We start from the raw sequence: 25,124 nt of genomic DNA on the forward strand, positions 1-25,124 counted from the left end.
CCTGTTTCGTGGTTGTTCTAGAATGCCTGTTGTTGATGGTTGTTTTAGAATGCCTATTGTTGGTGGTTGTTCTAGTATCCCTGTTGCAGCTGGTTGTTCTAGAATGCCTGTTGGTGGTTGTTCTAGAATACTTGTTTATGGTGGTTGTTCTAGAATGCCTATTGTTGGTGATTGTTCTAGAATGCCCGTTGTTGATAGTTGTAGAATGCCTGTTTGGTGGTTGTTCTAGAATACCTGTTGTTGATGGTTGTTCTAGAATGCCTATTGTTGGTGATTGTTCTAGAATGCCTGTTGGTGATAGTTGTAGAATGCCTGTTTGGTGGTTGTTCTAGAATGCCTGTTGGTGATAGTTGTAGAATGCCTCTTTGGTGGTTGTTCTAGAATGCCTGTTGCTGGTTGTTCCATAATGCCTGTTGTTATTGGTTGTTCTAGAATGCCTATTGTTGTTGGCTTTTCTAGAATGCATGTTGGTGATAGTTGTAGAATGCCTGTTTGGTGCTAGAGGACTTGATAAAGGTTTGTTTTTTCTCTACCCTGGATGGCCCCTTTAATACCGGTGGCATCGGCGGTGTGCTCCATTTTGCCCGCTATCTCATTCTGAAAAGGTGGGGTCTGTTGGAAGCTACCTTGAGACCACGAGCATCGCCCCCCTTACCTGTGACACTGGCGGGATGGTGAGAAGAGCCCATCTTGGCACAAGGGAGCCGGTCACCGGCCTCGTCCGCCGCAGTGGGGGAGTCTTCGTCGATGGTCAGCGGCTGACCAGAGCGGTCCTCGTGGCTCCAGGAGGCCTCGGTGTCCATCCCTGTGGAATCAATCTTTGTCTTGAGAGAACCAAACCAGAGGAGCCGTCGCCTTCACTTGGAGACTGTCCCTCGGCTCTTATCCGGCACCCGCCCCTCCTGGCCTCGGGCGCTTCTTCCCCTTCCACGCCAGGCCGGGGCGAGGGGACGCAGGAGGATGTGGCGGCGAGGCCCGTTCAGAGCTTCCTCCTCGGTGTGTAAGCGGAAGTCCGGCCTTGCGTGATTCGAGGATTGCAGCAGGGAGCCCGGCCCCCGGCTCTGGCGGGTCCGGGGGGGGTCTATGATTGTCGTGCAGGTGTGGGACTCGAAGGAGATACCAAAACCACAGGCCAGGCCCAACTTACGAAAGAGGGGGGCATGGCCATCTGAAGGGGAAACTGGAAATCCACTGACGGACGATGGTAAGAGACGCTTGGAGCAAGTACAGAGGATTGTATTTATTGCAACAAAAAACTCGAACGAAAAAAATACATATCTGAAAGAAGAAGAATTAAAGAAAAATAACAGGTAAAATACGTGCTTGTCGAGCAGCACTAAATCAAACACAATTCACAAACACAATCACAAGCATAATTACAAAAACAAAGAAGCACAAACGAAAACACGCCAACAACGCCTACTCACATATCTGGGAAAGAAACACTTACTTGAACTGAGACTGCACCATAGCCTAGGCTTTAAATGAATACATAGAAGTGCAGGCACTCAGTTGCTCAGAGAACCTGTTCGAAAATGAGGCGGTCTGGTACTGTATCATTAAAAATATCCCACCAGTGCTGCTACTCCACATTCATTGCAAGGGCCCTAATGCCCTTGGGCCAAGTTCATGCTCTAAAACTGCAAATATAAAGTGCTGAGAAGTGCTGGTAAAAACATAAAATGCCAAGAAGTGCTGGTGTAATAACATAAAGTGCTAAGAAGTGCTGGTTCAAATATAGAGTGCTGAGAAGTGCTGGTACAAACATAAAGTTCTTGGAAGTGCTGGTACAAGCGTAACATGCTGAGAAGTGCTGGTACAAACATAAAGTTCTTGGAAGTGCTGGTACAAGCGTAACATGCTGAGAAGAGCTGGTACAAACATAAAGTTCTTGGAAGTGCTGGTACAAGAGTAACGAGCTGAGAAGAGCTGGTACAAACATAAAGTTCTTGGAAGTGCTGGTACAAGAGTAACGAGCTGAGAAGAGCTGGTACAAACATAAAGTTCTTGGAAGTGCTGGTACAAGAGTAACGAGCTGAGAAGAGCTGGTACAAACATAAAGTTCTTGGAAGTGCTGGTACAAGCGTAACATGCTGAGAAGAGCTGGTACAAACATAAAGTTCTTGGAAGTGCTGGTACAAGAGTAACGAGCTGAGAAGAGCTGGTACAAACATAAAGTTCTTGGAAGTGCTGGTACAAGCGTAAAGTGGTGAGAAGAGCTGGTACAAACATAAAGTCCTGAGTAGTGCTAGTAGAAACATAAAGTGCTCAGAAGTGCTGGTACTCTCCCTTTTATATTAAAGAAGTGCAGGTATTCCCACCTGTGCTGTGGCTGGCACAGCTTCCTAGCAGCTCTTCTGAGCACTTCATTTTGCCTGATTACCCTTTTGGTGACCACTCCAATCTGCTGTGGGTCCAGCCTACTTAAAGTGTGAACATGTGAGTGCCTGGGTGAGGTATGCCACAGAAGTCCAGTGCTGCTGGCGCCTCCCACAGCTTCTTGTGCTGATGCACAATGCCAGAGGCAGCATTACCTAGTAACCTTCACACGCAATCAATTGTGACATTTAAGGGTCCTCGAGGAGATCCCAGACTGCAGAGGGTGGCCTACTTTTATCACCTTTAAAAGGTATATTAAGCCCCTCATTTTGAGTTACAAGGTACGGGCGTCATAGTCAGGTCACGTGCAGCTTTACTATTATTGTGCAGTAATTCTGCCCCACGGCCATGCAATTTATTTATTTATTTATTTTATTTTAAGAGTTTTATATAGCGCTGGCTAGACCCGGAGGTATCAGAGCGATTTACATGAGGGTCCACAAAATTACAAGATTACATCAGTTCCAATTGACATCAGTTGATAGACAAACAATTGCAAGAGCATAGAAAACGAGATGAGTGAAGTGTAGAGGGGAAGGGGGTAAAGGCAAAGGGGTGGGAGGAGATACGGCAGAAAGACAAAGGAAAGTCTGCCCAAAGTCCGGCTGGGTTGGATGACGGTCGAGGGGGAAGTCCCAAAACACATCTCCTCTATAGCTATCAGGTACCTCCACCGGGCTTTGGCCAAATAGCTAGGTCTCAATGGGAAACATTTAAGGAACATGAAGGGCAAAATAAATTGAGCGTAGAGGGGAGGGGACAGGGAAGGTGAGAAAGGGAGGATAGGGGAAGAGACAACAAGGAGAGACAAAATGAAATCTGTCTAAAGGCCGACTGGGTAGGTGACGACCAAGGAGGGAGTCCACGGCCCATCTCCCCTATAGCTAAACCAGGTAGCTCCATCGGGCCTCAGACAAAATAGTTCAGTCTCAGTACATTGAGAGAGGAAAGAAGGAGAGACATAAATAGAGGGAGTATGCGGGAGGAGACAACAGGAGAGATGAAAGGAAGTCTGGCTAAAGACCAAATGGGTAGGTGACGTCCAAGGAGGGAATCCCCGACCTGTCTCCTCTGTAGCTAAACCAGGCAGCTCCATTGGGCATCAGACAAAATAGCTAGATCTCAAATGACGAGGGAAAATTCACAAGTAAACAGGGAGGGGACTAGGGCAAGGACATATGAGGGCAGAGGTCAGTAGCAGGAAAGTGGAGAGGAGTAGAGCGGGGAGGGGGTAGGTAGTTCAGTAAAAGTTCGCATGGATCTGCTTCGAGTCATTCAAAAAGCAGGTCCGTTCCTTCTCAGGCGCCATCTTGAGGTTAAAACGCCGGGTAAGATTTTCGCCAGAAACCTTGTGTTGCTATGACCGGTTGGAACGGCGACCACAGCATCAGACACTCCCGACCCTCTGATGTCCGGAGATGGTTGAAACAGTTGTTTAGGGGGGAATTAAGCGCCTCACTTAGTTGATGAAAGCGGGGCTTCAGCGGAACAGAGGCTCTGAGCAGCCAAGTTGGATCCTGGCTCCTTCTCCTTTTCCTTGAGGGTGCCGGTGAGAGGTTAGATGAGGTTAGATGACAAGTCGAGCAAAATAAGAGCAGCAGACACCCTGTCACAGATCGTCCTCCATTCATCAGCAGCTAGGACCAGTGTGGTTACGGGGCAGCGACCTTCCATTGTTGGAATACCGTTGCCTCAAGGCTACACTCCTAAAATGGCGGCACACTAAACTCCATGGAATGGGGAATTACCTTGTGTGACGTAAAATCACATGGAATTCCCAGTTCCATGGAGCTTGACACATATCTTTCCCATTTTTTTTGAGAAGGTGGTAAATGTTTGTGGTGACCTCTGGGTGGAATGAGGATAGTGGAGGAGTGTGGTGAGAGTAGAGGAGGGAAGGGGATGTTTTTTTTATGGCGCTTTCCCCATTAGAAAGAAAACAAATGGGGAATAATTCTTGGAGGCTGCTACAGCCAAAGCCTCATTGTATGATACCACGTGGAACTAGCACTTGGTGACATTGGGTCTGGTTCTCCGACACCCAGAAAAAACACACGTGTGGAAAAACCGACCCACTTGGAATCAGGTGGTGTGGAATTCCATGAGGCAATTCTGCTCCACCTGCTCCACCTGATTCCTGACGAGGACCTAAATAGTTAAACGCTCTACTCATGTGGTCTTCCAAAAAATAGGTACACTGCAACGCCATGTGGCAGACAAAAAAACTGACCTATGTTTACAAATAATTAGCTAGGACGACCACCATCAAATCCTGGCACAAATTAACCACTGTGGACGGGCCAAACCCAGGGTATCAAAGCAACAAAGAATGGTGGGAAGGACACAGGCATCACTGCCCTGTAGTGCTGGTTGTGGTGATGCGTTAAGCTGAGTGTGGGCTGCGCATGCCCACAGCACATAGTGGAGTTTATTGAGTCTGTGTAGGCGATGGCCAGTTCTTTTGTGGAGAAGTGTATTTTAGAGCACTTAGCGCCTGAAGCCCTGTTGTAGTCTGTGGTGTCAAGCAGAATAAAAGATGCACCGCAGGCCGGTAGGGTGCATTCTCCCCCCCCCCCCCCCCACTTGCAACTCCCTTACATGAGCAAATGTGGACATGTCCTTCACCCGGCTACTACTAACCGCCCTCAAATGTCTCCCTGAGTCCACCCTCTTTTCCAACTTTCCTGGTGACAGTAGGTCCTGCTTTGTCATCCGCACCACCCTGCCCACCCCCCGCCTTTGCTCTCTGTCCATTAGAAATTACTAACACTACTTCAGGATCCATTCCTGCGCCAATGTCATTGCCAACTCCAACATGGAGTGTCTGTCACACATGGCACAGTTTCAGCGCTCTTTTTTCTTTAAAGCGTCTCACTTTGCAAAATTAGAAAAATAGCTAAAAAATACACAACATTGGTTGAAACCTTGCATATGCTTCTTCGTTGTAAGATGAAGTCTGCGGATAAAACCTTGTATAAAACTATACATTAAAGAGAGTAGATAAGACCAGTCTAATGCAGGCTAAGGGCTCAGCCAGACAACTGCAAGGCGTCTGCAGTAGGCCTCTCAGCTCACATGATTGAATCATGTGACCTTCTTAGTCCAATCAGCAACACCCAAGATGGTTCGTCTATTTCTTTAGGTCTCGGCTACCAGACAGCATTAGCTGCCTGGGTGCAAAAGACCTATTATGGGTGTTCCAAGAACTCACAGCTCATCCATCATTTGCCTATGGTCACTCTTAATTGCTGGCTTCTTATTCGATGGTCTCCTTGTCCCTTGTGGTTGTCCTGCTCCTGGAGAATAGCCTCTTGACCATGCTGGACTGTAATCTTCAATTGCTCACTTTTATGGAGCTACTTTTTTTATATTTTGGATAAGCACTCCATAAACTCTGTCCCTTGAGTTCTTAGCTCTTCCCCAAAGACCAGATCCTCCCCTTGTTAGACGGACCGGGAGGGTCGGCCGAGGACAAGGGGAGAGGTCTCCGGGGAGAGCCGTCCCCAGCGATCGTACAGACAAGTAACTTCCCCCCCACAGATGTACACCACACAAGGATAAGGTTCAACGTTACTTTATAAGCAATTCTTCAAGTACGGTGAAATGGTACAAGGAGGTCTGGACTCAGGGGTCCCCTCTATACTAGTCTCTTGGTTGGGAAAGGGGTAGCGGGACAGTCTCGTTACCAATCTGGTAGATGAAATAGCTCACAATCCTCGAGCTCGGCGTTCTAGATGATCGGGCCGCGGCGGAGCCAGCAGGTCCCGGGATGGTTGAAGGTAGCGACGGTCCGCGGCGGAGCCAGCAGGTCCCGATGAAGGTGGTGGTTACAAACGGTCCGCGGCCACGCCAGCAGGTCCCGACGACGATGAAGGTTTCAGAAGGTTGCGGCAGCGCCAGCAGGCAGGTTAATAGTTCGCAGGGCAGGGCTACGGCAGCGCCAGTAGTCCGTCAAGGATGAGTTCTTCACTGCGTCTCTCGACTCCAGGATACAACTGCCTTCCTGCTCTGGGGCTGCCCCAGTTATAGGTCTGGCGCCCTTTGATGTCCGGACCCTCGCACTTGGAGGTCGGGAGGTCCAGGATGAGGGAGTCCAGACACCCAGCAGGGGGGTGGAGCCAGCGCCTCGGGAAGCTGGGGTGATCGGCACCTGGCGGGGGAGAGCCATCGACACCTCTTTCTCCCATTGACCTGCCAAGTAGTCCGCTCACCTCCTGGGTGGATGGTGGTGCCGGGATGTAGGGGCCTGGCCAGGCCCAGGGTTAGGGTCGATCGGAGGCCACGCGGCCTCGTGGTGCTGTGTCCAAGATGGCGCCCAGGCCGGGCGAGGGGGGGCCGGTAGGGAATCGGGCCCATGATGGGGAGATGTCCAGGGGCAGGGGTCTCATAGGAGACGGGAAACGGATGGTTGTTGCGTGTAACACCTGAAGAGCCAGGTTCGGGCCTGGTCGTGCGGGGAGGGAGCAAGCCTTTCATGTGGCCTGTCCAACATGCGTCCCCCCCAGCTGAAGACGAGGAGAGTCACCCATCCTCTTGGGGACTCTCTTCGTCGAGGCGGAAAAAGCGGGACAGGCCATCCGCGTTGGCGTGGTCTTGCCCGGGACGATGTTCCACAGTGAAGTCCATCCCCTGCAGGGAGATGGACCAACGCAAGAGTTTCGGGTTTTCCCCCCGCATCTGCATTAGCCACTGCAGGGGCCGATGATCGGTCTGTACCCGGAAGTGGGTGCCGAAGAGATAAGGCCGGAGCTTTTTGAGGGCCCACACCACGGCGAAGGCCTCCCTTTCGATGGTGCTCCAGCGTTGTTCTCGGGCCAGGAGCCGTCTGCTGATGAAAGCCACCGGCTGGTCAAGTCCTTCGGGGTTCAGCTGGGAAAGGACCGCCCCAATGCCATGGTCGGAGGCGTCCGTTTGGACGATAAATTCTTGGCTGTAGTCGGGGGCCTGGAGCACAGGGGCGGAGCACATGGCGGCCTTCAGCTTCTCGAAGGCCGCTTGACAGTCGGGGGTCCAGTTGACCTCCTTTGGTTGGTTTTTGGATGTGAGTTCCGTGAGGGGCCCCACAATGCTGCCATAGTCCCTCACGAACCGCCGGTAGTAGCCTGTGAGCCCCAAGAAGGCGCGGACCTCGGTCTGGGTGATGGGGGGCTGCCAAGCCTGGATGGCAGCGATCTTGAGTTGCAGAGGGGCCACCAGACCGCTTCCCACCTGGTGCCCGAGATAGGTCACGGACCCCTGACCAATTTGGCATTTGCTGGCCTTGATCGTGAGGCCAGCTCGTTGGAGGGCCTGTAGCACCTCTCGGAGGTGGTGGAGGTGGTCAGACCAGTGGCGGCTGTACACAGCGATATCGTCCAGGTAGGCGGCGCTGAACTCTTCGAGTCCCGCCAGGACCTGGTTTACTAGCCGCTGAAATGTTGCTGGGGCATTCTTCATGCCGAATGGCATGACCTTGAAGTGGTAGTGGCCATCAGGGGTGGAGAAGGCAGATCGTTCTTGGGCCCGGGGTGTGAGACCGATCTGCCAGTAGCCCGCTGTCAGGTCGAAGATGCTGAGGTAGCGGGCAGCTCCCAGGCGGTCGATTAGTTCATCTGCTCGGGGAATGGGGTGAGCGTCTGTTCTGGTGACCGCATTCAAGCCCCGGTAGTCGACGCAGAACCGGAGCTCAGGCGTGGTGCCGGGGGCGGCTGCTTTGGGGACCAGTACCACTGGGCTGGCCCAGGGGCTGTCTGAGGGTTCGATGACCCCGAGCGTGAGCATCTTGGCCACCTCCTCTTGGATGCAGGCCCGTACCCGATCTGGTACGCGGTAGGCCCGATGGCGGACAGGGGGACTCTCTCCAGTGTCCACGTCGTGTAAGCACCAGGGGGTGACCCCTGGGGTGAGGGAGAACAGGGTGGCGAACTGCAGCAGGAGGTCTCGGCAGCCTTGGTGCTGTTCCGGGGTGAGGGCCTCCGAGAGTCGGACCCCGTCCACGGAGCCGTCCTTCTCCCGAGTCCGTAGGAGGTCAGGAAGTGGTTCGGAGTCCTCCTCGGCTCCGCTGTCTGTTGCCATCAGGAGGCTGAGCTCTGAGCGCACAAAGTGGGGTTTCAGTCTATTGGCGTGGAGGACCCGGAGAGGGTTCCGTGAAGATTCCATATCGATGAGATAGGTGACAGGGCTCTTGCGCTCGACTACTTTGAAGGGCCCCGTCCATTTGTCTTGCAGGGCGCATGGTTCGGTGGGAGACATTACCCACACATGTTGGCCGGGTTCAAATTCGATGGAGGAGGCATTTTGATCGTACCACCGTTTCATGTCTTCTTGACTGGCCTCCAAGTTTGCTTTCGCCATCTCTCGGAATTGTCTGGTCTGGTTGCGGAGGGTTAGGAGGTACTTGAAAACATCTGGAGGGTTCTTTAGAGGGGGCATTTCCCAGCCTTCTTTGACTAGGCTGAGCGGCCCGCGCACAGGGTGTCCATACAAGAGTTCGAACGGGCTGAAGCCGAGGGACTTCTGGGGGACTTCTCGGTAGGCAAAGAGGAGGCACGGCAGTAGCACATCCCACTGGCGACGGAGGGGCTCTTCCAACCCCCCAATCATCCCTTTGAGCGTGCGGTTGAACCGCTCAACCAGTCCGTTCCCTTGAGGGTGGTAGGGGGTCGTGAATCTGTAGGTGACCCCACACTGTTGCCAGAGGGACTTCATGTACTTTGAAATAAAGTTTGTGCCCCGGTCGCTGACGACTTCTCGGGGGAAGCCCACCTGGGAGAAAATCCCCATCAAGGCCCGGCCGACTACCGGGGCTGTCACAGTTCGTAGGGGAACAGCCTCGGGGTAGCGGGTGGCGTGGTCCACCAGTACCAGGATGAACCGATGCCCTTGTGCTGTACGGGGGTCCAGGGGCCCCACAATGTCTATCCCCACCCTCTCGAACGGGGTGGTGACCACCGGGAAAGGTTGCAGAGGTGCTTTAAGCTTGCGGCCGCTCTTCCGGCTGGCCTGGCACGTGGGGCAGGACCGGCAGTGCTGGAGTACGTCGTTCCTCATCTTGGGCCAGAAAAAGTGGGTCACCAGGCGACTGTAGGTTTTGTCCTGACCCAGGTGGCCAGCCAGGGGGACATCGTGGGCCAGGTTTAGCAAGAAGTCTCTAAAGCGTAGGGGCACCACTAGCACTCGACTGGCCCCTAGCTCTGCGATTCTCTGTTTGCTGTACAACAGGTCATTGTCCCAATAGACCCAATGGGTTCCGGAGGTATCCCCTGCACTCTGGGCGAGGGCTTGTTGGCGGAGTCCCTCGAGGAAGGGACAGGTCTTCTGCTCGTGGCGAAACTGTTCCTGGGTGGGTCCCCCCTCCTGACGCCACTGAGCCAGGCCGGGAAGGTCCTGAGGCTGAACGAGCCCCTCTGGAGTTTGCTCTGGGGGGACGGCACGGTCGGTGTCTTCTACTGGTGCGACCGGGGGAGGAGGTGCCGGCCATTCATGTTCTTCGGGTCGGGGGGTGGCACGGGCAGCCATGGACCGGGTGGTTACGCACGCCCAGTCCGGGATGCCCAACATCCCCAGGTGCTCCCTCCTCTCTACGGCGGCCCACGGGGAACTCTCCAGATCATTTCCCAGGAGACAGTCTACGGGGGCATCATCTCGGACCGTCACTTTCAACATGCCGGAGACTCCTCCCCACTCGAAGGGGACGCAGGCCATCCGACATAGACTCTCCGAATTGTCGGCTGAACGGACAGGGCAGAGAACGTTCGGCAGGATCTGTTCTGGGGTCACCAGATGACAGCGGACGGCTGTCACACTGGCCCCTGTGTCACGTAGGGCTTCGGCCCTGCGTCCATTAATGTTCACCCACTGACTGTACTTCCGGGTGTTGGCGGGTAGGGGGACCCGCGGGACCATGTCTTTTCCCCCTAGGCACGCTAGAACCATGGCGGCGGGTTCCCATTCTTGGTGTTCTTGCTCACATTCCTCGTGTTCTTCGGAGATTTGTTCTTCCCCCAGGGCGGCGGCAGCCATCTGGCGGGGTCTCGGAGTCTGGCTCTGTGGACAATTCGGGTCGTTTGCGTAGTGGCCGACTCGCTGGCATCGGTGACATGTGACATTGGCTCTGTATCCCGGCCGCGCCGGAGTGTTGCCCCGGTTGGCCGGGGGTGGGGTGCTGGTAGCGGGAGCGGCCGGGGCGTTGTCTCTTCCCCGTCCCTGGCCCCCTCCTCCTCCTCGGGGACGGTGCTGACCGTGGTTGTTCCGGACCTGTTCATGCGACCCATTTCGGCCCACTCGGGTAATTTCCCACCGGTCAGCCTCGGCGGCGAGCTGCCGCGTATCAGTCAATTTACTGTCGAGGAGGTGCTGCCTGAGCTCGACGAAGCAGTTGTTTGATAGATGCTCCCATACCATGAGATTGAATAGTTGCTCGTAGGTTGTTACGTTGCTTCCCTTGATCCACCCCTCGAAGGCTCGGCTGAAATAGTTCACGTATTCCACCCAAGTTGTACCCGGGATCCGGGTGCAGTCTCGGAACCTCTGGCGGTACATTTCGGGTGTGAGCCCATAGCGGGTGAGGAGGGTAGCTTTCATGTGGTCATAGGAGGTCATCAGATGGTCGGGAAGCTGCAGCAGGGCATCGCGGCCCTCATTGACGAACCTCCCCCATAGACCGGCTCCCCAGTCGCTGCAATCGATCCGGTGGGAGGTCATAGCGATCTCATAGGCCTTGAACCACTGCTGTATGTCGTCATCTCGGAAATATTCTCGAACAACATCCTTGGGGATGTGTACCTTCTTTTCTGTTGCCCCCGGGGTGCGCGGTTGCTCGGGCACCCCTAATTCTTTGTTCTGCTTGCGTAAGTCTATCTCAGCTAGTTTGCGCTCGTGTTCATACGCCAGTCTCTTCTCTTCGAGCTCTCTTTGTCTCTGTTTCTCTTCCCGTTCTTCTCGGAGCCGCAGGTGTTCCAGGTTCAGTTTTTGTTCGTCTAATTTGAGTTCGCCATCCATTTTGAGCCGGGCCATTTCTAGCTCGTGTAGTCGGTTTCTTTCTCGTTCCTGGATCTCATCTTGCGAGAGACCCGTTCTTTGCTCCTCGGGAGCCGTGGTGTTTTTCTCTGCTGCTGTGACATTTTGGTCCGGGGGTCCGACGGCCCCGGTTTCTGCCCATGACTCAATGGCGTGCTTGAAATCGTCTTTAGTACTCAGACCGGTGGTAGCGATACCTAGTTCAATGCAGAATTGTTTCAACTCACGATGGCTGTATTCTTCCAATTTCTCCATCTGGAATTTCTCGGTGGATCCGCTTTCTTTGGTTGGCATTGTGGTTTTGTCGTGGGGTGAGCTACTCTCTGTACGATTATGCGTCGATTCGGATCCCGCCGCTGCCACCAATGTTAGACGGACCGGGAGGGTCGGCTGAGGACAAGGGGAGAGGTCTCCGGGGAGAGCCGTCCCCAGCGATCGTACAGACAAGTAACTTCCCCCCCACAGATGTACACCACACAAGGATAAGGTTCAACGTTACTTTATAAGCAATTCTTCAAGTACGGTGAAATGGTACAAGGAGGTCTGGACTCAGGGGTCCCCTCTATACTAGTCTCTTGGTTGGGAAAGGGGTAGCGGGACAGTCTTGTTACCAATCTGGTAGATGAAATAGCTCACAATCTTCGAGCTCGGCGTTCTAGATGATCGGGCGCGGCGGAGCCAGCAGGTCCCGATGAAGGTGGTGGTTACAAACGGTCCGCGGCCACGCCAGCAGGTCCCGACGACGATGAAGGTTTCAGAAGGTTGCGGCAGCGCCAGCAGGCAGGTTAATAGTTCGCAGGGCAGGGCTACGGCAGCGCCAGTAGTCCGTCAAGGATGAGTTCTTCACTGCGTCTCTCGACTCCAGGATACAACTGCCTTCCTGCTCTGGGGCTGCCCCAGTTATAGGTCTGGCGCCCTTTGATGTCCGGACCCTCGCACTTGGAGGTCGGGAGGTCCAGGATGAGGGAGTCCAGACACCCAGCAGGGGGGTGGAGCCAGCGCCTCGGGAAGCTGGGGTGATCGGCACCTGGCGGGGGAGAGCCATCGACACCTCTTTCTCCCATTGACCTGCCAAGTAGTCCGCTCACCTCCTGGGTGGATGGTGGTGCCGGGATGTCGGGGCCTGGCCAGGCCCAGGGTTAGGGTCGATCGGAGGCCACGCGGCCTCGTGGTGCTGTGTCCAAGATGGCGCCCAGGCCGGGCGAGGGGGGGCCGGTAGGGAATCGGGCCCATGATGGGGAGATGTCCAGGGGCAGGGGTCTCATAGGAGACGGGAAACGGATGGTTGTTGCGTGTAACACCTGAAGAGCCAGGTTCGGGCCTGGCCGTGCGGGGAGGGAGCAAGCCTTTCATGTGGCCTGTCCAACACCCCTGCTCTGCATTAGTCTCTCCTTCGTTTTCTTCTCCATCTGCACCTCTGCACCTGTGTAGCACTCTTCCTCATGAGCTGCTTTTTCCTTCTTCCTCCACTCAGAATTATTTCTTTACATTCCCTTGCTCAGTGATGTAGCTAGACCTTTGGCCTCCCATGGTGGCCCCTGCGCTTGCTGCCCCGCGACAGCTGTAGGTAAGAGGGGGTGGGGGTGCTGGCGATCCCTGCATTTGCCACGACAGCAGCAGGGGGGGGTCACCCCTAAAACTCATGCTGCCCGGGATTGACCGAGACCCCTGCCCCCCCACCTGCTTCGCCACTGTCTTGGCTTCCACATGCCAACATGCCAACATACCTCTGATTCCTCCCCACAGCTCCACAACCCTCTGCGGTGTTACAAAAAAAAAAAATTTTGAAGTCGCGGTTTCAAATTGTTGACGGCCCTTCAAGCTTTTCAAAAAAGCAGTATACAACAATCACATTTTTAAAAAATCTACTGATCCACCATGGATCAATAAATAAAAATATATAGCGCTTGTGTCCTTTTGTAGGTGGGCACGTTTACATGCATGCATCATCATACATAGCTATGAAAGAAAGCATGTCTTTATGGCTTTTTTCCATTTTTTTCTTTTCCTCATGCTGTACATCACAGGCCTACATTTTTGTTCAATGTTGTACAGCATCACCTCAAGGCATTGACAACGTCAGTAAGACTCAAAGGCGAATATTGTAGCATTAATTTACATTTTACAACCTTTATAGCATAGGAATGGCCCAGTAGTTAAATGGAAAGCTTTCAGGTGGCCCTAAAAGCTGGTGAAACAAATTTGCAGAAAGTTTTAAGAAAATATTCCACACAGTATATATGTGCCGGCAGATCAAAAGAAGTCTCAATCTGCTCTTATTCAGGTGACTGTGAAAATCAGTGTGGAAGAGCAAGCTTGTAGGAAATGTGTTGGGAAATCCATCCAGTAGGCCATGCAAGGAGATGCCCCCACCACCCATATTGAGGAAGCGTTTTCATGTGACTGTCAGCTGTGAGGACATGAAGGAACCCAGACACCTAGGGTTATTTGGCGCCGCAGCTCCGCCACCCATGGTGCGCCGCATTTACAATGCGGCTCTCCATGGTGCAAAAATGGCACAGATGCGTGACGCATCTGTGCCGTAAAGGTGGCGCATTGCTGGAGTTGTGTCGCAAGCACGATGCAGCTCCAGCAAGGCTCGGGGGTGCCCTATCTGTCCAATGCTGCCTCAAGCCTTACGTCTGCTTCAAGCAGGCGCAGGGTTTTGACACAGCATTGGCCTGTAAGTGACTGAGTGAAATCTTATAGATTTCACTCAGCCACTTTTGCGAGGCGCACCTGCCCCGGAACGCCCACATGTGGCGCAGGGCTTTACAACGTGACGCATCTGCCTAGATGCGTCACGTTGTAAATTGGTCGTAGGGATGCGCCACGTTTACGCCGCAGTTGCGTGACGCAAACGTGGCGCATTACCAACATACATCTGCCCCCAAGTGTTTCATTGGGAGTTATACTCCCCAATACCAAAACCTTTAAAAGACTCTGTGGTTGTTACAAAGTCCCTGTAATGCCTTGGATGAGCCCTAGGGCCGTCTTAACAGCATTATAGGCCCCCAGGCAAAGCCGTGCACTTGGCCTCGCCTATACATCCCCTCACAGGAATAAAAATGTTTAACGGAAAATTAGAGTTAAATTCTGGTCTGCAAGGGGCCCCTATGTTTGTTGGGCCCCCAGGCAACTGCCCAGCGTGCCCATACGTAAAGATGGCACTGATTAATCTAGAAGACTGTGCATGAAGCTCACAGAAACTGAAATAAACGATAGAGGCTCTCTATGAAAGCCATAAATAACCGAGATATTATCTACTGAACACACCATCCATGCAGGTTTGTTACTGGGTCCTTTGTTGTTCAACCGGGGGTGGGGTCCGTTGGCACGCCTCGCGCTGTTGTGAAAGCGGTGCAGTTCTTGCATGACTCCCTGCCGAGGCTGGTATTGCTGGAGGCCAGATTGCATCATTAATAGAGAAATGCAGACAGCTGTTTTTCGAAGTCATCTTTCACAGGAAGCGGTGGTTTCGAAAAGTGGTGGAGGTCGAGTTTCACAAACCCAGACTTCGAAGGAAGGCTCTGCGGTGCTTTCGATAGACACCGTTTACACCACGACTGTGGCAATGCATGTCGCGCACGTGCCTAATTTGTCCGGCATCCGCACTCGTTTGTGGGGCTAAGGACAGATTGGCCCTCATCAAACTTAGACCCAGGACAAGAGAGGCAGATAAGAGAGAAAAAAGAGGGAGCGAAAGAGGAGAAAACAGTGATTAAGGGACAAAGAAGGGATGAAAAGGAACCTGCAGGAGTGAGATAAAGGGACAGGAACTGTAGGGGTGGAAGAAAGAGGTACAGTGTGGAATCAAAGACTAGGCAGCCTTGGTGTTCGAGATAAAGAGACAGGAAGTGTAGGGGTGGAAGAAAGAGGCACGAGGTGGAATCAAGGCTACATAGCTGTGGTATTCAGCAACCACCGCTTTCGGCAGCTAGCTCCTAGGAAACCTCTGGATCCTATCGCACTATCAGGCATGACACACATTTTACCTGTCTTTTGCCCCAGAGAGAGATGGGGGAACCATGGACTATGAAAGAAGAGGGCCATCTGACGAACAAATTATTTATAGAGAAAGAGGAGTTTCATAAGGGGAAGAACCTTCTAGTGAAATGAAAGAGTTTTTTGTCGAGTTTAGTGGAACCCAAGATTATCTGAGCTACAAGCAGACAGGGCACACGTTTCACTGTGGGAAGGAAGGAAGGTTACAGTATTTGTCAGGCAACAGAGGATTCTTCTTTAGAGTTTTATTGGCTCAAGAACTATGAAGGTAGGAACTGCTCCTGGAGGTACCGAATCCTCTGCACAGGGTTCCTGCTCTCCTTTACTCTTGTTTTCTTTTAGGGTAGGGAGAATCCAATTTTTCTCCCTTATATTCTTTTGCAGGTGAAGTTTTTTTTAATGAATTGTTGATTTGTTTATGTGGGTTGCTGTAAGGGAGCTAGGTGTGTTTGCCTCTTTGTCTTGAAGCTGTTCTAGTCACCCTTAGCCCTCCCTGGAAGTTTAACCCATCTCATACCAGTGTCATTGGCGTGAACAAGACTTACCGAGACTGTGTTACACTCAAGTGAGAGAAGCTAGTGCCCTGAAGGTACCACTTCCTTGCAAGGTGCACCACGGTCGTACTCCGGGTGCCTCATCGATGGGCGACCACCATCTCTAACGAAAGGTGGCTAGCGACTATGGGCCACCAGTTGAATGCCAAGAGCACCAAATTTGTCAAAATTGCTCTATACATTCATGTCTTGTGGACAGTTGTGACCAATCTGTAACATACACATTATGCATCAAAAGCAGTTCAATCAATCCAGAACTTAATTAAAAAAACACAAAAGTGATGTTTTAAGTAAGGAACCAAACCCATTTACTTGCAAACTTTTATGGCTATATATATCAGTTTATTATTTTATTGAAACCACACAGCAAACTTAGCACATACGAAATACCCTATACTGCTTGTCCGGTAATGCTGTTTTGCGGCACTTTCAGTATAACACAAGTTGAGCCCTTGTAGGACTTGTTGGTGCGCAACATGGAGAAATGGGTTCGACTGCAACGATTTATGAATGCGAGCCCATATTGCGAACCTTTATGCGGGTGCTAGGCCGTCCAGGTGTACAGGGTCATTTGGCATCATAATGCAACGTGGTCTTATCATATGCAGTATTGTCACATGCAATAATACCATGGACCTCAACATAGTTCAAGTTCAAGTTCGAGAATTTATATAGCGCACTACTCACCCAGAGGGTCTCAAGGCGCTTGGGGAGGGGGTTCATTATTTGTCGAATAGCCAGGTTTTAAGTTCTTTTCTGAAGGAGATGTGGTTCTGTGTAAGGCGGAGGTGAGTGGGGAGTGAGTTCCAGGTCTTGGCCGCCAAGTAGGAGAAGGATCTACCTCCCATGGTGGATCTTTGGATATGCGGAACTGTGGCGAGGCCTTGATTGGAGGATCTCAGTTGGCGGGTGGGTGTGTAGAAGGATAGTCGAGTGTTGAGGCATTCGGGACCTAGTTTGTAGAGGGCCTTGTGTGCGTGGGTGAGGAGACGGAATGTTATTCTCTTGTTGACGGGAAGCCAGTGGAGGTCTTTCAGGTGGCCGGTAATGTGATCTTGGCGAGGGATGTCCAAAATGAGTCTCGCTGATGCATTTTGAATGCGTTGGAGTTTTTTCTGTAATTTGGCTGTAATTCCGGCGTAGAGGGTGTTTCCGTAGTCTAGTCGACTCGTAACCAGTGCGTGGGTGACAGTCTTTCTTGTCTCGGCGGGGATCCAGTGGAAGATTTTTTTGAGCATACGAAGTACGTTGAAGCAGGAGGATGAGACGGCGTTGACTTGATTGGTCATCGAGAGTGAAGAGTCTAGGATGAAGCCAAGGTTACGTGCGTGGCCCGTGGGTATGGGTGCTGAGCCCAGATCCGAAGGCCACCATGAGTCGTCCCAGGCAGAGGGGGTTGATCCTAGGATGAGCACTTCAGTTTTGTCTGAGTTAAGTTTAAGGCGGCTGTCTTTCATCCATACGGCTACATCTTTCATGCCTTCGAGAAGATTGGTTTTGGCGGTGTTGGTGTCTTTGGTGAGGGAGAGGATCAGCTGGGTGTCGTCTGCGTAGGAGATGATGTTGAGGTTGTGTTGACGCGCGATGGAAGCGAGTGGACTCATGTAAACGTTGAAGAGGGTGGGACTGAGTGATGATCCTTGTGGTACACCGCAGATGACTTCGGTGGCCTCTGATTTGAACGGGGGAATTCGGACTCTCTGAGTTCTCCCAGCTAGGAACGAGATGATCCAGTCCAAGGCTTTTCCTTTTATGCCGATGTTGCTGAGGCGTTGTATGAGTGTGCTGTGACAAACAGTGTCGAAGGCGGCGGAGAGGTCGAGTAGAATGAGGGCCACTGTTTCTCCGTTGTCCAGTAGTGTTCGGATGTCGTCTGTTGCTGCAATGAGGGCGGTTTCAGTGCTGTGTTTGGCTCGAAAGCCGGACTGTGAGGGGTCGAGGGAGTTGTTGGATTCGAGGAAGGCAGCGAGTTGGCTATTGACGGCTTTCTCAATGACTTTGGCCGGGAATGGGAGGAGGGATATGGGGCGGTAGTTTTTAAGTTCGGAGGGGTCTGCTGTGGGTTTCTTCAGGAGGGCGCTGACTTCGGCATGTTTCCAGCTTTCTGGGAAGGTGGCAGAGATGAAGGAGCAGTTGATGACATCACGGAGATGGGGTGCGATGATGGAGTCTGCTTTGTTGAAGATGTGGTGGGGACAGGGGTCGGTTGGCGAGCCAGAGTGGATGGAGTTCATTAGGCGGATGGTGTCTTCGGTGGTGATTGGGTTCCAGGCGCTGAGGTTGTTAGAGGGCGGTTTAGGTTCTGAGGGGGGTGGAGAGGATTGTTTGTTGGACCTGTTTTCGAAGCTATTATGTATGTCGGCAATTTTGTTGTAGAAGAAGGAGGATAACGAGTCGCAGAGGTCTTGGGAGGGAGTGATGTCGTTTGAGGCTGCGGTGGGGTTGGTGAATTCTTTGACGATGTTGAATAGTTCCTTGCTGTTATGGGCGTTGTTGTCGAGTCGAATCTTGGGTGCTGATTTCTTGGTGGCTCGGATCAGCTGGTGGTGTTTGCGGGTGGCTGCCTTGAAGGTGGTCATGTTGTCGGTGGTGTACCATCACCGGCATAGCGGTGCCATGAACCCTAGTGCAAGGAAGGAAACTGCCCCCAGCTACTGTCTGAAGTGCAAATTACATCAATAACCAGGGTTCAGTCGGTTCCTCTGGGCCATGATGCCACTGCAACAGCTACACTAATGGGGTCTACGTTCATAATTAGCACTCTGGGTGGAAAACTAAGACACGATCAATAAGCCACTTGCAGTGAAGGCCTAAGCGGTGGTTGCCAATGTGTGCTTACAGGCTGGTGGGGGGAGGGGGCTGAGGGGTTTACTAACCTTTGGAAGGTTAACTCACGAAGCGCAGAGCAGTTTTGAACTGAGCTCAAGGGCTTTTACCATGCATGGTAAATTTCCGCTAAGTTTTGTGTTGTGTTGCAAAACAAGAGCGCCTGTGCAAAGCTTTCATGAATCTACACTTGATTTCCGTCTCACTGGCTCTAACTCGCGGAGTTTCCGCAGGGGTGCCACAGACAGTGCGAATTCTCCGCGAGCAGGCGTAGACCTTCTCTGCGCAGAAATTATCGTGTTAGAACCCCTGACATCTACCCTCCACCCAGGGGTCTCACTTTAACAACATACACCTCAATTCATTGGCCGCTCTGTAATTATTCATCTTCATCATTGGCCACTCCAGGGGTCAAAGTGGGTGGGATCTGAGGAACACGATGGGCCCATACTTTTTTACTTTAAGAAAAAATGTTCCCCCTTTTTTCTGTGAAAAGAGAACCATCCCAGGATGGTTAGTTCCGACAGTCGAAATGCTTCAACTGAAGTGCCATTCAGTGAGTCTCCTGCGCTGTGAAACCGAAGGCGGGCACACAGCTAAACAAGCCTTCCTGCCAGGGTCCTGCTTGCCTAAAAGAAATGTAAATGTGCGCGACTGCTCAATCTGCAAATGTACAGGAATGGAATCCCTTGAAGCTTGCAGATGGTACAGATGTATTCGTTTTGAGTGGTATTGCAAGGAAGTTGCCAGCTGAGCTGTGAAGTGTGTGCTTTTAAAGGACATTGTAAAGAAAATGTACTATGTACAGCTTGGGTATTACTAAAATCTAAATTTTGGCCACACTTTTTTCTATGTTAAACCTTTTTGTGCATTTTGTAGCAGCCTATTTTATACTGTGTGTAATGCAAGTTTAAAACAATGATTTGAATATTCACAGTGCTTTCTGTCACATACTGGGACTTTGTAGCACTAAACATACACAAGTCACTATTCACCACTGCACCAACCAGGATTTGATTCTGTGGCTCTCTGTCTCTGTTTACACAAACAGACCTCGGCAGTACATAAACTAATAGAGGTTTCGTAATGTGCATTTCCCAATGAAAAACGTAACTATTGCATTTATTTTTCATTTAAGCTGTGCCTTATTTTAAATGTAGTTACTTGAAGGTGAAAGGCCCCAAAAAAGTTAGAGGGTAGTTTTTTTTCTGTCCACGCCTTTGATCAAGCCCCTATTCTCAATCTCACCTCTCCCTTAGCGCACAGCATCACAGTTCCTGTACTTTTTTTATGCACTTTGACCACTGGGTCACTCCATTTTGGTTGATGGCAAATAAATGTGTTTATTGTTCAGAATCTCTTCTATGCACAACACGTGAGTACTCCCTTTGACGTTAGACCCTTGCCTTGGGTAACCAGTGCTTAGTAAATAAATAAGTGCCAGGGCTCTCGTCAGGCGGCCACTGCAGTTTGCACCACACATTGCCCCGTCGACAGCTACCAATGACAGTAACAACACAACTACTAACCATCACACCCCTACAAGTGTGAAAGTTCGTACCATTCCAAGCCCCCAAAGCTATAAGAATGGCTTGGGCGACAGGTAATAAATACTAATTTTAATGTATACCGAATAAATAATTAACTGTTGTTGAGGTCATCTCTAAATTATCCAGACAGCACCACCTTGTGGCAGACTCTCACAAGCGCTGGCCTTGACAATTACGTGCTGGTGCCGAGCACCCGAAACCACCGGCTCAAATTAAACTCTGTAGGTAACTAACCCTAGCATGAACTGGGGCGCCAAGGGAGAAAGAGAAAGAGGCCTGGATTGAGTCCCTATTTGGCTCTTGCTGAAGGGCAGGTAGGGCTGGGATGGAGACCGTTCACTGTGAAATCAATTTATTTATTTATATATTTGTATCGCGCCTGAATCAGCCCCGAAGGGGTATCTCCGCGCGTAGCTTCTGGAAGGGTATTAGGAACAGCCAAGGACATGAGACTGCAATATAAAAGGAGAAGTCATTAATCTTGTGTGAAAAGGTATGTTTTTAACTTCTTTCTAAAGGAGAGAAGATTAGGGGTGTGTCTCAGCTGTGGGGGCAGAGAGTTCCATAGCATGGGGCCTTTAAGTGAGATGGCCCGTCCTCCCTGTCTTGCTCTCGTCACCCTAGGGACCTGTAGCAACATAGTGCTGCTAGAACGCAGGACACGTCCAGGTGAGTAAGGGACAAATATGTCTCTTAAGTATTTAGGGCCAGACCCGTAAATACATTTGTGCATTATACAGCATACTTTAAAGTTGACGCGTTGTCTCACCGGGAGCCAATGAAGGTGAGAGAGGAGTGGACGTGAAGGAGTTCGGGGCAAGGCATTCAAGATGAGTCTTGCTGCGGTGTTTTGTACCACCTGCAGTCTGCCCAGTTGTTCTTGATTGGCAGAGATGAGGAGTCCATTGCAATAGTCTATCCGACCGATGACCAATGCTTGTACCAACGTCTTCCTGTGGATGTCAGGCAGGAAGGGGAAAATGCGTCGTAATAGCCCAATTACTCGGAAACAAGTGCCCGTAACTTGATTGACATGATCTTTTAATATCAATGCTTGGTCTAGGCGCACTCCCAGATTTTTTACAGTCTGTTTTGGTACAGGGACAGGTCCTAGTTCAAGTGGCCACCAGTCGGGGGACCATAGCAGGGTGGCCCCTCCAAACAACATGACTTCGGTTTTGGTCACATTGCATTGGAGGAAGTTATGGGCCATCCAATCTGCCACGGCTCTCATACCATTTTGAAAAGATTGTATAGCTGTCGGTGTGAGGGTTTGGAAGGGATACAGCAACTGGGTGTCATCAGCGTAGGAGATTGGGGAGAACCCGTGAGATCTTATGATGTCCGCCAAGGGGGCCACATATACGTTAAATAACGTGGGGCTTAAACAGGAGCCCTGAGGCACTCCCTTGGTGAGCTTCCTACAGATGGATTTGTGGGAGCCTAATTTGACACCTTGTTGACGGTCCGCAAGAAAGCTTTCTAGCCATGCCATGGCAGTCCCTTTTATTCCCACCTCCCTCAAGCGGCCGAGAAGAATTTTGTGCGACACCGTGTCGAAGGCAGCGGACAAATCCAATAGCACCAGAATCACTGAGCTCCCCCCGTCAAGTGACATCCTGATGTTATCAGTCACTGACAGGAGAGCTGATTCTGTGCTATGGTTAGGCCTAAAACCAGATTGAGAGTGGTCTAGGCCGCCCGCTGCCTCGATGTAGTTGGACAGGTGCGCGTTGACATGTTTCTCGGCAAGCTTACTAAGGTAGGGTAGGAGGGAGATGGGCCGGAGGTTGGAAAGTTCCGTCCAGGGGAGAGCAGCATTCTTGCGGATGGGGTTCACCACCGCTCTCTTCCACTCAGTAGGCACGTGTCCCTTCTTTAAGGACTGATTTATTACGTCTTGAATGTGAGGGCCCAACAGAGGACTCAGAGGGCCTAAAGTTTTGGCAGGAATAAGATCCTCAGGAGACCCAGATTTTACATGGGTCATTAATATTTGAAGTTCTTTACTATTGATAGGGGGAAAGGTGGTCAGTGAGAAATTTGTATTCTTAGTGGGGAGAAGAGCATTCCGGGTACCTTTTTCTGTTTGGGACGCTAGGATCTTACCATAGATGGAGTCAATTTTATTTTGAAAGTATAAGGAGACTTCCTCGCACAGACTTTGAGAAAAATCATCTGGGCTTACACTGGCCGTAGGCTTGACAAATGTCTCAAGAATCCTATATAGCTCTTTAGGTGAATTGCCAGCTTCCGTAAGTTGTTGGGCTATGCTATTTTTACGAGCGGCTTTAACATGTTTATAATAATTTGTTTGTGCTGCCCGGTGGGCCTTCTTATTTTCCTCCGAATGGTATTTTCTCCACCTCTTCTCTATCCTCCTACATTCCTGCTTCTCCGATCTAAGGGCCTCTGTGTACCATTTTTCCTGTTTAGCCACGGGAAATTGCCTGAATGCTTTCAGGGGGGCGATTTTATCTATGGCTACAGTGAGTGAATTCTGAAATGTTGTTAAACTGTATTCCACTTCATCTGTATCCTTAATGTCGGGTTTTTCCCAGACCTTTTGTAGTGCCTCCAATGTGAGTTTATGCCACTGTCTGCGCGTTATAGGGGGTAGGGATTTTTTACTGGATCCTTTGTTGATTTTGAGTATGTTAAACTCTAATAGAAAGTGGTCAGTCCACTCAAGTTGTATCGGTTTGTTGCAGGATATGTTCTCCAAATTAGTGTATATCAGGTCAATACAGTGTCCGCCTTCATGTGTGGGGCTCTCATTTCTTTGTATAAGGCCGAAGGTCGCCAGATCAGCAGACAGGCTCTTAGTGTCAGATAGTTCAGGCTGATCAGTATGTATGTTAAAATCCCCTAAGAGTAGGAAATCCTCTTTAGCCCGTATATGTGGGCCAAGTATTTCTAGGAGGGATAGGGAAAAACTTGGACATGTTACTGGTGCGTGGTAAATAAGTGCTCCCTTACTGGTCTTTCTGTTAGGGAAAGTGATTCTGTAGATCATTATTTCCAATTGTTTACAACATTTCCTATCTAGAATATCTAGTTTAAGGTGCTCTTTATAGATTATTGCAATGCCGCCACCTATTTTTTCAGGGCGGTATGAATTGTGAAGTTTGTATCCCTCTGGTACTCCTAAGGCAATGGCAGATATCGTATGGGGCTTTAGCCAGGTTTCGGTGACGAAACAAATATCTGGGGTTAAGGAGTCTATCAAGTCCCAGATTGCAATTTGGTGCTTAGGCATCGAGCGGGCGTTTATTAAAATGCAGTGCAGGTCGTCAGAGGACATACAGGGTTTACTCGACTTAAAAGAATTAATGGTGGAAAAATGACAGTTTAAACATGAGAAGGGTCCTTCTGGACATGGCCAGTTATCACGTGTGTAGCATGGGGTGATAGGTTTCCTTAGGTTCAATAAAGTCGACGCCTCATACCTGATGCGTTTAGGATCATATGTGGGCGGCATGGTGGGGACCCCTCGCCCCGTCCTGTCGCGGACGGGCGCAGACGGGCGCAGACGGGCAGCTCTTTGGCTGGTCTTCGGCTGAGATGAGGCTGCGCGCAACCGCTGCGCGCTTCCGGTGAGGCGAGGGCTAAATAGCCCCCTGTAAACAACTAGAGCGCTAACCGCTCCCGGAAGTGCCTGGTTCTCACCTGTCCGCCCTCTGCACAACGGTAACGAATTACCGAGTCGGAACGAGGCGGGCAGGAAGTGGAATCGAGACCAGCACTCCGGTGAGTTTAAAAGGTTTTTAAAATAAGTATTAAATGCGCTAAATTCTAAAAGTGCACATGTATTTCAATTATCACGGAAATGTTAAAATTTTACAATGCAGCTCTGAGATGTCAAGATCGTTCCAGAGAAGTACGTGATACCGGGCAGCAAGCTTGAAAGGATAGCTGCTCTTTTAGGGCAGGGCCTATTACATGCTGTGCTCGCCTATGAGTAAGTCATATGCTAGGTTTACCTTGCAACAGCAGTTAGGGCTGTGAAAGATAGAGTAATATGTCAGTTAAACCTTTACAATGCGGAAACGCTGGATTGGGGTCACCAACATGTGATATCTGTGTCCCTGGAAGATTAATAGGTCTTAAGTGTGTAATGTGCTGGGTTTATCTAGGAGCAGCAGGTAGGCCTGGGGCAGAGACAGTCGTATGTCACTACCACCTTTACAATACCGATGCAGACGTCACTTGTGATATCAGTGCCCCTGAAATTCTAGTCAGTGTGGTGCAGCATCTATTACACGCTGTGCTCACTTTTGAGTCTGCCCCAAGTTTACCTAAGGATGGCAGGGAGGGCTGGGGCAGAGACAGTCATAAGCCAGTATCACCATTACACCGCGTTGAGGCTGTGGATGAGCTGAACCAGGCGGGCAACTAGAGCCAAATTTCGGGGGGACGGGGGGGGGGCGAATGGGGGGGCTGAAAAAGATTTGGGGGGAGCTAATTCTTCCAGCTTAGGCAGAGTGGCTCCAAGAAGGGGTAAAAACACAACAAAAGCCTCATTAACAAGTAAATGGTCTTTTAAAGACCTGTGAAGTACTCGGTGCGGCTGCAATTAGACAGTCGACACACACGGCGTGGGGGGGGGGGGGCTGAAGCCCGGTGAGCGCAATGGGTGTTGCACACCTGAGCTGAACTCAGGCAAAGCAGGTGTCTCTGAACGACTGCTGGAGAGGGACACAGTCAGTCATATGAAGGTACACAAGGTCAGTAACCTGCCTGGCTAATGTCTCTCGATACTGGGGTGGCAGTGCTGTGATGTCAGGCCTTCCATTACTGAAGGCCGGTCGGG

At 51.1% G+C, this 25,124-nt stretch overlaps 1 protein-coding gene across 2 annotated transcripts in view; it reads right to left on the bottom strand.

Moving 5' to 3' along the window:
* PEAK3 (PEAK family member 3) overlaps positions 1-14,679 on the bottom strand; it is a 46,623-nt gene extending 31,944 nt beyond the window's left edge. The window contains exon 1 of one of the 2 annotated variants that reach the window (XM_086947203.1): positions 14,653-14,679. In XM_086947203.1, the coding sequence (XP_086803329.1) occupies positions 14,653-14,659 (7 nt within the window). In that variant the 5' untranslated portion in view covers positions 14,660-14,679. Of the gene's footprint in view, positions 1-655; positions 1,086-14,652 lie in introns of those variants that run through there. The other variant, XM_086947202.1, reaches the window with a different exon arrangement.
* Positions 14,680-25,124: the final 10,445 nt, after the last annotated feature.

The sequence above is a fragment of the Lissotriton vulgaris genome, chromosome 12 (assembly GCF_964263255.1).
Source record: "Lissotriton vulgaris chromosome 12, aLisVul1.2, whole genome shotgun sequence".
NCBI classification, from domain to species: Eukaryota; Metazoa; Chordata; class Amphibia; order Caudata; family Salamandridae; genus Lissotriton; species Lissotriton vulgaris.